At 41.3% G+C, this 12,103-nt stretch overlaps 1 protein-coding gene across 2 annotated transcripts in view; it reads right to left on the bottom strand.

Annotated features, from left to right (window-relative positions):
- Positions 1–12,103, bottom strand: part of acsf3 (acyl-CoA synthetase family member 3) — a 29,889-nt gene that overhangs the window by 7,673 nt on the left and 10,113 nt on the right. For both annotated transcript variants that reach the window (XR_015086073.1, XM_086025130.1), the window contains exons 7-8: positions 9,366–9,463; positions 8,584–8,710 (exon numbers count right to left, since the gene is read on the bottom strand). Coding sequence is in view for 1 of the 2 variants with exons in the window: in XM_086025130.1 (XP_085881256.1) it covers positions 8,584–8,710; positions 9,366–9,463 (225 nt within the window). In the remaining variant the exon portion in view is untranslated. The remainder of the gene's footprint in view (positions 1–8,583; positions 8,711–9,365; positions 9,464–12,103) is intronic.

Below are 12,103 nucleotides of genomic sequence, written 5' to 3' on the forward strand. Positions count from 1 at the left end.
AGCAAGCATTAACAGTCATTCCAATTCAGTCTTTGCATGCGTGTCTTTAACACCAATTCAGAGGGCTGCATCCACACATACGCATCTGCACACACGCACACACAAAGGCCAAGTGTGGGGACGAAGCGAGGGCTCAGCTGTGCAAGGGGACGGCGACCGGAGAAAATGGGTCAGTACCGGAAGATGCTCCTTTGGCTTATTACAGGTGGTGCACCCGCAGCTGGGACTGGGGAGGGGAGGGGAGGGGCAGTGAGGCAACATGAGTCACGATTGAGTCAAGGTGGTGGACTGAAAGGTCAGGAAAATGCACCACACATGTACTCCTGCAGCAATATTCGCTATTTAGCAAAACCTTGCAATCAATGTGCTAACAATGTAAGGCGCACAAACGCTGCAGTAATACCAGGAAGTGACCAGCTCATAAATAACACACACACACACAACAAAAGTGATGTTCTCAGTAGAATTGCCACTAAACTAAATGATTTTTAAAATAATCAATTAATCGGTCTACGAGTCTGTTGATTAATGGACGAATCTGATTAAAAACGGATTTAAACAAAAAAAAACATGTTTCAATTCCTCTTCCTTTGATCCAACTCAACTCAACTTTTTTTCCCCAAAAGTAAAAGCCAAAGTGTTGTTTTGAAAAAAACACAAAAGATAATCAGTCTGCTTTCATGCAGGACTACAGTAATCTGACAATATTTACTGTTTAGATGCCAGATTTGGACAAATTTAAATTAAACAAGGTATCCAAACAAAACCTTTTTTTTAATCAAAATAATTATCAATTTGATTATCGATTAGTTGTCGATTAATCAATTATTTGTTGCATCCGTAGTTCGGGGCCACTAAATGACTGCGTCAGGCCATCCAAAGTTCACCGACACAAATTTCATGAATAAATACAGCAAAATCTTTTTTTTTTTTTGCGCATCAGGTAAAATCCTTCAAGCAAGATACAAAGGCCAGAAAATGTCAAACACCGCAAAAAAACAAAAAACATAGCATGCAAAAAAAAGTATTTACACAGAAATAATATCTTTTTAAAGGCCTAAATAATACAGTAATGAAGATGGTCAGTATGAAATGATAAATGAAATTTTCCCCAAAAAGGCTTGAATGTAGGATCCTGGTGGGGCTAATCTTGCAAAATTAGCCAATGGTGATTTTTGCTTAAGGTAAGCAGAGCTGCAGGTCAAACAATAGTGTTAAACGAATCCTGCTCCGACAGTGTCAAAACGATATTACTGTAGAATATTGGATTATATTGCACAAATGTACCGAATGTTGTGGATGCGCAGTCCGCCCAACACTACCGGCCAATCCAACCCCCCCCCCCCCCCCAACGCTTTTACCAGCCACTCCTTTGGCGAGCAAATGCACCTCCGTGTTTTCCTCACTCCAGCATTCATCCTTTCCTTCGACCTCTCCGAAGCATCTCTCATCACATCGTCTGTTTCCTCCTCTCCACCTATCTTGCCGTCTCCTTCTTCCACTTGCCTCTCTGCCTCAGCATCAATAGAGGGCCCATCTGCTCCCATACATCACGCACTTCATTTCAGTTTATTAGCTGGGATAAATCATAAATATTTCATTATACATCACGGGCGGCTGTCGCCTGCACACCGACAATTTATCACCGCTGCTCTCTCTCTGCCGGCTTGCCACGTTGCCTATAAGCTTTCCAGTCTATTAAACAAGATTGATACAGAGTGTAAATTTAGATATCGGGAATTTCTTCACAGACCACTGCTCCGCACTGATAGGCCAGGGTAACCGGGGGGAGGGCTGGGTAGATGAGGGTAAGCCAAGCGATGTGGCATGTGGGTGTTAACGGCGGTAAAGGGGTTGGTTCACTCTTTTTTTTTTTTTTTTTTTTTTCTGTCCTCTTGCTTTCAGGTGAGGGAGGAAATAAAAAAGAAATAAATAGCTAAGAAGTAGCTTGTAGCTATCTACTCTGACTGTGTGCATTTACTGTTTACTGCATTTTCTTGTGTTTTGCAGGCCTCTTTGCTTGCGAGCTGAGGCCGATAAATTCTGTGACCTTCACCCTCTGTGGAAAGCGAAAAATGCTCGTGGGTAATCGCAAAAGCCAACACTCATAACATACTGTACTTGTGTTGAGTTTAAAGTACTCTTTGACCTTGTGTCTTTTGAGTGTGTGTGTGTGTGTGTGCGAAGAGGGGGGGGGGGGTGATAATAGAACAGCATGTTCAGAGAGTGGCACAAGTGGGAATTGTGATTGGAGAACACTGGTTGATAAAAAGAATACTAAAAAAAAAAAAAGCATGCAAGACAAAGATGTTGGTAAACTGTGTTACTGGGCCACACAAACACCAACCAACACTCATACAGGCTGTAAACACGCACACGCACAACTTCAGGCATCAGAGCCTCTCCACCATTATGTGCCGTGGCGTCAGAGGAAGATATGGCCGAATGGCTTTCTTAATTAAAACGATAAGAAGCCTAATTGCACTGGGCTTTCATCTCATTCAGAGGCATTAAAGAAAGTGAAGGCAAACAGTGGAGAGGAGGAAAAAGAAATAAAAACAGATCAAGACTTGGACGGAAAATGGAGGGCAGCGAAAAGTTTCTCCGGAAAACTTCATGAAAATGAAGTATACAATCACACGGTGAAACTAGACGCTGTCATGTGAAAAACACTTATCTCCATTTTTTTAAATATTTCCTTATTTTTACATGAATCATGTTCCCGCGTTACAGACATCGCATAAAAGTGAAAATTAAAGTGTTTTTCACATTACAGTGACGATATACATTTAAACATATTAGTGCTGTCAAGCAATTACATTTTTTTTAAACTAATTAATCGCAAAATTTTCCACAATTGATCGCGATGAATCGCATTTTTCAACTACGATTGAAGCTTGAGACCGATATTTACTTGGGTGAAATCTTGGAATTAATGTGGAAAAAAAAGAAAAGTATCATTTGATTCAACGACTGCTCTAATAGCTTTCTTTGATCCTTGAATACGATTCTTTTCCGGTAAAATACTACGGTTGAACGATACACAAAAGACGTACAACTAATATGGTCTTTGAATTTAAATTAATCTCCATAGTTAATGTTTTAACTATCTATATATATCTATATATATATATATATATATATTCTGGGGTTGAGCCGTTGCCATGACTACCCCGCATGTGTCAAGATGATCGCAAACAGTGCCAATGGTCACTGCCACGTCAGGGAAACCTGCGTGCAAACACGACAGTCGACACCAGAAGTGATATTTGGGAGGAGTGTCGCGCTCGTTCACGCCGGTCAAGTGTGAGCTGGCTGACGTCGCGGCTGCTCGCAATAGTCACTCGAACCTACAGCAGCGGCTTCAAGCCGAGTGGCCTCCGTTCCTGTGAAGAGGAGAGCCTTATCTGCTCCCAGACGTGCAGCCGAAAATGTGAGTCATGCCTCTTTTCAGGGGGACTGTAAACACTTAGCATACATGAATATTAATGTTCTACATTAAAGCCCCAAAGCCAAGATGGAGGAGTTAATGAGGATAAATAACAGACAGCCAAAGCGCCGAAATCTCAGCTCTGACATTATTTATCATCCTTAACTTTTGTCACAGCTCCTTTTTTGGTAATTAATATCACACAAAACAGCACTTTGCACTTGGATGACTGATCTAATTTGTTTAATATAATGCAATTAAAGGAGCTTGAATTGCTTTATGCTAATGTTACTGATGAGATTGCTTGCTCTCTGCCTCTTCACGAGTTGATAACAAGCCGAACTTGAGGATTGATGTCTGCCTCAGATCTGAGACGCTCATCGGGAAAACTACTTAACTGCCATTTACATGCTTCTCTCCCAGAGTCAAACACGCAAATCTGAAGGTGGGAAACAGGGCGATGGCGCCCAAAAATCAAGACACTGATTACAGTCCTCACCTTGGGCCAATAAGGTGGATTTAAGAAGAGCACTCAGACAGTGACGATCTCAGCCAATGACAAAAGTTTGCCTTGGTTTTGCTCACAAACAGACAAAACCACACCGGTGAAAAGAAATAATACCAGACAGTGGTATATTCCAACAAAAGTTGGGAAACTGCGGTTGATGTAAAAGGTATTGGAAAAACATGCGATACGGATGTTTAATATAGCGCTATCGATATCTGCGATATTTAACATGTACCTAAACAAATGACATTTTTATGATCTCATGAAAGAAGTATTTTTTTCATGCAGCAAAATAAACGAGCTCAAGGTATTCCTAGCTAAATGATCGTAATTCCGCTAGAGAATGTCCGACTATTGGGTGGCGATGCGCATTCAAGTGTGCATTAGACTGGTCAAATTATCGTGATATCACTATTTTCTTTAAATATATTGTGCAGCCCTAAAAGATGGCTGCAAATGTTTTGAATGTTGTTCAAATGCATTGATAAATAAACCAACCAACGGCAGGTGATCAATTGACTATCGTCGATAAAATTCCACCAGCCATGTAGGGGTGATGCCCATAAAAAAAAGTGGCTGCAACAAGCGAAAAAATTTAAGGAGACAAAGACCGCCATCTGTGGATCAGCGTTTTTACAAAGAATCATATCTTCTCTTTTGGTTGTTTTTTTTTACACTGGCTCCCGGTCTGCAGTAGAATCGATTTTAAAATTCTGCTACCGGTCTATAAATCACTGAATGGTTTTGGGTCCTCAATAACCAGTTTCCAAAAAGTTGAAAAGCAGTATGCCACTCGGAAAGCCAGCACCACTCCCGGCTGACAAACCGACTGCAAATGGGAGGGAGGGGAGGTGTCTTTAGGCCAGAGAGTTGGTTTGTGTGACATTTGGCTTGGGAGGACATCATGTGACTGGGGGTGAAATGTGACATTGGGGGACAAAGAGGAAAAGAACTGGTGGGCGCAAAAGAGCCACAACCCACATGATGGCTGATATCTGCAGGAAATCTGCAACAACATTGCTTGGTCTAACAACACAGTGACGGGCTGAGAAGAGTTTGGTATTTTTCCTGATAGTGAGTTTATATTTCCTTTTGACTCTTTTAAATTCAGCTCGTTTTGATTCGTTTTTAGAGCAGGTCGGTTGTGTATGCTTCAAGAATTATGTTCTACACAAGCCCACTAGTTGAAACACTCCGGTAAATATTGTATTTGTAGAAAAAGAATTAATCCACCTAATTTTAGCCATCTCAGGGGGCGGCCATTTTGTCACTTCTGTCAACTGAAAATGACATCACAGTTGCTCAGGGCTCAGGTAACGACCAATCACGGCTGACCTGTTTTCTAAAGCTGAGCCGTGATTGGTCGTTACCTGAGCAACTGTGATGTCATTTTCAGTCGTCAGAAGTGACAAAAATGGCCGCCCCCTGACATGGCTAAAAACGAGTGGATTTTGCCGCTTAACTCATATTACGCAAACGCAATATTAATCAGAATGCCGTGTTTCAACTCGTGGGCATGCATAGAACATATTGTTAAAAAAATGTGTTTGGGTTGACTTCCGCTTTAAATGTTTTGCTTTTAATTATGTGAAACATAAGCAGTTCAGATATTGAGTTACCTTGTGTGTGTAACGCGCTTTATAAATAAAGCTACCTTGCCTTGCCTTGATGGAACTTAGTTTGACAGCAGCTTTTTACACTGCATTGACATTTATGTTTCGCGTCCTTTTTTTTTTTTCTTTTTAACGCCACCACTTCTCACCAAATATTAACAAGAGCATCTTTGGAAGACTACTTATCCAACACTGAAAGTTTAAAAAGTTAAAAAAAAACAATAAAAAAAAAAAAAACAGCCAAACAAAGCCACACCAATGGAAACATAGCCTCTTTGGTGGTTTTACTCCACCAAACTTCTGGAAAATAGTTAACTGGCTCTGAATAAGTAGCATGAAAGAGTGAAACCAAGATTAAACAGAATGAATTTTAGGCCACGGCAAACATTTGGCTTCTAAATATTAAGTAACTTTTGGTTTCCAGCGCCCGCTAGAAACAAGCAGCTGTTATTGGACGGCGAAATCCAAACTGGAGATAACTGTTCATCCTCGCTCTCCCTTGCTTATTTACAAGTTCATCAATTTATTAATGGCGCCATTAGCAGCCTCTTCGGGAGAAGCGGATGGGCTATTGTCTGTGCATGCGCGACAACAACATTGGAAGCGCTGCGTAGCTCCAGAAGGATGGACAGACTCGAGCAAAGAGCACAAAAAGGGGTGTTAAAAAAAGTATGAAAGAATCAATGCGCTTAGAGATGTTTGTGAGGTTGAGTGGAAAGAGCGAGCACTCGGGGGAAGGCGACAGCTTCCCTATAGAGCTGCCAGTCAAGCTCCGCAGACCCACTCACACTCGCGGAGACACCTCGAGTCGGCTGAGGAGTTATTGATTTTAATTCTCACACTCCTTTTCTTCTTAAATTCCATGTTTCTGTGGCCATCTCTCCTCTTTTTCTTTGCCTGTCAGCATCTTCAATGAAGCGCCTTTCGACTAAGACTTCATCTCGCTCGCCGGGTCTTGGCACAAAAACAATGATTTTTCATTTTCCGCAGCCAATGAGTTCTTTTCTTTGAGCTCAACAATTCTGCTGGTTTATCTAATACAATGCACATTTGCTTGGCTTTGGAAAAAAAAAAAAAAAAAAAAAAAGGAGCCAGCACAAGTTTCATCTTGTGTGTGTGTGTGTGTGTGTGTGTGAATGAAGATTACGGTGCACTCTTGGAGCACTCCTTCGCACTAAAAATGATAAGGACGAATGTAAAGATATTTATAGCTACAGCTATTTATAGCAGATGCAGTACACTTAATTATATGAGCGAGAAATTGGATCTGTCGACCATCTACAAAGCGCTCCACGGCCAGCACGTGCATATATCTGTAATGTAATTCTGTGCGCGGTTAATTAGTCTCTTGAACGGGCAGTATGAAGAAAAAGTGGAAATAAGGAAATGAGATGGATGAAACTAAGAGGGTGAATACATTTGATTGGACTTAACTTCTATTAAAGTGGGTCAAGACTTTGCAACAAAAGGCAATGCGGGCTCCCGGGTGACAACACTTGAGAACCACTCATACTGTACAGAAGGTAGATTGAAAACACATCTGAGTTAGATGTTTGGAAAGCAGTGAAGCGCCGAGCATCACTCAATACTTCTCTGCAACCTCAAGGCAAATCCGAGACGTTAAAAAGGCGACATGCAAAGCTCAAGGCGACAAGCGATCAGCTGAGAGTCCGAGAAGTGTGATGATCAGAAAAAGGAAGCTTGTCTGTGGACCAGGGAGCAGGTGTGAGGATAAAGAGTGTGAGGTGTGGGAAGTGAGGCGAAAGCAAAGCATGGTGCCAAGTGCAATGCGCTAAAATCCAAATGACCAATGTCACCAGTTTAGCAATTCGTCACCATTTGCCTGTGCAAAAAAAAAAAAACTAGAAAGCAACAACTTACGGAAAGAAAATTACGTTAACTATTATCTCCTGTGCATTCTGTAACAATGTATATTCTGTAATCAATATATGAATGTGTTGACATTAACAATAAAATGCATTTAAATACATATAAATATACACACATATATATATATATATATATACACATATATATATATATATATATATATATATATATATATATATATATACACACACACACACACACACACACACACACACACACACACACACACACACACACACACATACATACGTATATTCAAGTATCGGGTAAATAAAATGCCAAAATCCTGTCACGTGCCACATAAAATGATGCGGAGGGTCGGATATGACACGTTACTGTGCTTTGACACAAACTTGGCAGCATGACGCATACAAATAGAACGTGCAACAATCCAAACATGCATATCCAATTTTCTCTTTGCAGAAATTCCCACTGCTGAAGTTTAACTTCAGTGTTACGTTTACTGACCGTTAACTTCCTCTTGATATGAACGGATTTACTTGTGTGCACAAGCAGGGCGGCAAGGTATGTCCTGCCAAAAATGTCAAACTTTTTAATGACCTGCCTCCACTTAGATATTCCTGGTTAACTGACATCCTCCGGTCAGCCAACTTTTCTCAGGGCTTTTTGCCGTATTCCATTCCACCTGTGACATTACGCGTCTGCGTGCGTGTGTGCGCGCATGGGTGGCTCGAGGTACTGACCGGTCTGTGGGGAGCTGATTGCTCAGGCTCTCATTATGTGGCCAGTGGCTGTAATGGAGTGTGACAGCAGCGTGCTGTGCTCTGGATCTCTGCCCTTCCAGGCTGCAAAGCCAATTAAACACACTCTGCTCTCCCAGCTTTGCTCTCCCTCACTTCTTCATTGCTGCTTTCCGGCTCCCATCATCCAATAGTCGTCTTCTCCTTGTCGCAGCTGACTCATTTGAACTGCCCTTTCTCCAAGCTCATCCTTCAACTCTTTTCTTCCTGACATCTGCGTATCTATTTTTCCCTCCTTTTTGGGAATCCTTCTAACACTACAACTTGTGCACTTAGTGTCGGAATTCACTCCGAGTAAATGTACGCGTGTGTCCAGCTCAAGAATATGGTACATGTGAAGAAAGACAGGGATGGATTGAGAGGAGACAAAGTGTTTGGTACCTGTTTTGAACCATCCGTTATCTGTAAAAGACTCAATGGTGTCTTGAGGTTTATTCCAGTACTCCTTAAAGACAGATGGACCTCGGACCAGCAGCTCCCCTTCCTTCCCATCCAGACCAGGACGTACCTGTGAGAAAGGGAAAGAGTGAGTCACTCACTGCCAAAAACGTTTTTAAGTCTTTTCACAGTCCAGCCATTCAATCCCAGGAATTTATTTACATTTTTTTCTATTTTTTTTCCCAAACGTTACGGTACAAGACGAACTGAAAATGTCTGGCGGTTAAAGAGTTACAACACACATTTTTGACCGCTTGCCAAAAGGTGGACCCAACACAGACTTAAAAGGTTGCTTTTACAAAGATAATAATCAGCAAAAAAAATAATACCGTGTCTGTATTCGGATGCCAAGAAATGCTCTGATAGCACACTGGTACAATTTTAGCGGCCTAACACATAAAGTACATTCCAGTCGGTGGACTGCGGGGCATGTCAGCTGTGTGCAGATACTTTGATGACATGGATGACAACACTTTTAGGCGGCTGCAAATTATGCTTAGCAGAATGGATGACAACACCCACTCCGCACGGCTCAGGCCATGTACAGTAGATGTGTAGATGTTATCACCTGACCCGCCAATTCTTACAGTCAACGTCTCACTTGATGTCCATGTCTCAGAGCTGCAGGGGGTACCAAAAATTGTGTCCATGTGCCCGTCCGCACGTCCATGTACATAAGCCATCCGTAAGCCGTCGTTTACGTCTTACGAGCACTTATTACCTACCTGACTCTCCCTGTGGTTTCCCTCCACAATTGTGGTGTTGGTTATGTTATTCATGACAATCCGCACTTCCACAGCAGGCAGTGGCACCCCCACAGCTCCTGGCACACATAAACATGCACACCCAAACACACGCAAAAAAGACAATGCACACGCAAAAACATACACAAGTAATTAAGTGCATAGTCACGGACATTTGTTGTTGCCCGTGCAAACCGAAACTCAGGTGTATTCACATTTACAGTGTTTCACTCTATCTACTGTGGTAAGGAAGTTGTTAAATTGAAGGGCTGTAAAACATTTTCAAATCACGGCCGTTCATTGGACAAAACAAAAGAGGCAATGCTGTTTGTGGTCCATATTGACCTCTCGAGTATGAACCAAAATGTTAACATGTTCCTCATTCTTGTGCAAATTCTCTAAGGTGGTGGACCCCCTGTTCTAAACTGAAAACAAAAAAACCATACCATTGGCATACAATGAAACTCAGAGTTATCATCGCGAGTGCTCTCCTCTAGGATGATATTAACCTCCAACCACAGGGCATAAATGGTCACAAAATGGTTTGCTGAGCTTGGAAATTACAGTGACCTGAAAGTCATTCATCTCAGTCGCCACCAAGCAGATCAGCCTGCTCAGAAGCAACGGTCAGAAGTCGCTCTTCGGACCACCTTATGATTTATGATTATAAATGACGATGAACATAAGAAACAGTCTACAAGGCTTATTTGTTTGACAGTCAAGCATTTGCCTGCAACATTGAAAACTTATTACTAAAAACCCCAATACACTTCCTCTGACACACAATGCCTGTAGCACTTTATATCTTTATAAAAACACTTAAATGGGCTCTAATCTTGCACTCACTGTTTTAGCTTCCTTCTTTCAGCACTGCCTGACTGCAGTTGAGTGCTTGACAAGGCCTTTTCGTACAAACTAATCTTGTTAAAACGGTTGAATTAAGTTGACAGGGTTTGGAAGGGGCGGAAAAAAAAAAAAAAGACAAGCCAACAAAAGTGAAGTAACTGTTGCACTACAGTGATTTTTTAAGTAAACTAAGTAACACATAATGTTGTCAAAAGTGTGAATGTTCTGAAAGGCAGTGTGGTTCTTTGTGCACAAGTGTTACTCCAGCAAATCTAGTAATGACAGATCTCCTGCACTTGAAAGCGGGCCCCTCTTGCACCGGGGTCTAAAACTGTTGCTGTTAAAGTATATTGTTAAAGTAATATAGACTAGAATTCTCTTCACTGGTCACAACAGCAGTGAAGAAAATGTACGAGAGAAGATTATCAAACTGATTGTCTTAAAGTGAAAGTCAACCCAAATATATTTTTTTCAAGAATATGTTCTATGCAAGCCCACTAGTTGAGACAAGACATTCTGATAAATATTGCTGTTGTGGAATAAGAATTAATGCTCCCGTTTTTAGCCATCTCTGGGGGCGGCCATTTTGTCAATTCTCTCGACTGAAAATGACATCACAAATGGTCAGGTAACGAGCAATCACGGCTCACCTGTTTTCTGAAGCTGAGCCGTGATTGGTCGTTACCTGAGCAGTTGTGATGTCATTTTCGGTTGACAGGAATGACAAATGGCCACCACCCTGCTAAAAAGGGGTGGATTTTGCTGCTTAACTCATATTCCACAAACGCAATATTAATCAGAATGGGAATCTGGGAACATATTCTTGAAAAAAAAATGTTTGGGTTGATTTCCCTCTTTAAGTGGGTAGAACTGTATTCCAATTTGTTTTAACTTACAGTTGTGCCTAACCTCAGTTGACCTCAGTTGATCTTTGCTTGCCTACAATCTCTATATTTTTTCATCATGATTTCGGCACTTTATTTGGCAGAAAGACTGACGATGCTATCTGTCCAGATCATAACATTAGCCGGGAAGGGCAGACGTTTCGACTAGTGGGCCTGCTGGGAACATATTGTTAAAAAATATGTTTGGGTTGATTTCTACTTCAAGCAGCAGAGATTGTGTTAGTGTTTTAATTGTGAAATACTGGAACAAGCCTACATTGAACAATTAACACGCATGTGCATGTATGACAATACAGACGAGATGACCGATTTCGTATCTCACATCAAGAACAAAAACATTCATCCTTGAGAGAGATGAACGTAACCTTATGTGACCATAAGATGAACATTTCCCAATAAAGATATCAAGGTGAGACATCGGTGCATCCATTTTTTCATGAGATGCAAAGCATGAAGATGCGATCATCCTACAAATTTACATCTCTGCAAGGGCAATATGACCTAGAATCGTGTACTGCTGTTTATCTAGAATGCTCTAAAACTGTAAGACGCACAACAAAAATAGGCCAGACAGATAGATGCCCCACATACGGACGAATGTATTTTTTTTTTTTAAATCTACTTTTGTCAATAAAATGTAATAGAACCTGAGTTTATTTTTGCTTTCAGAGGATGACAAGAAAAACAAAAAATTGTATGAAATACAACCACAGCGGATGACTCCACCCACTTTCCTCCCTGTTTTCTCTGGTTGCTATTGATCTACTTTAACCTACTTTAAGACAAAAAAGTAACAGCCCCACTCCAACCCGTGCCTTGTTTACGCTCACACCTGTGAACACTTCTGTGACTGTGCTGGTGCTGCTGTGGAAGCATCAACAGCAAAGTACACGTCTCTTAAAACTACTCCTAATAACCACCTGAGAGGAATCAAACACAGCCTGTTCAGTATATGCCAAACATCACATG

Source organism: Filicampus tigris, chromosome 3 (assembly GCF_054856515.1).
Source record: "Filicampus tigris isolate MCC_2025a chromosome 3, RoL_Ftig_1.0, whole genome shotgun sequence".
In the NCBI taxonomy this organism is placed as follows: domain Eukaryota; kingdom Metazoa; phylum Chordata; class Actinopteri; order Syngnathiformes; family Syngnathidae; genus Filicampus; species Filicampus tigris.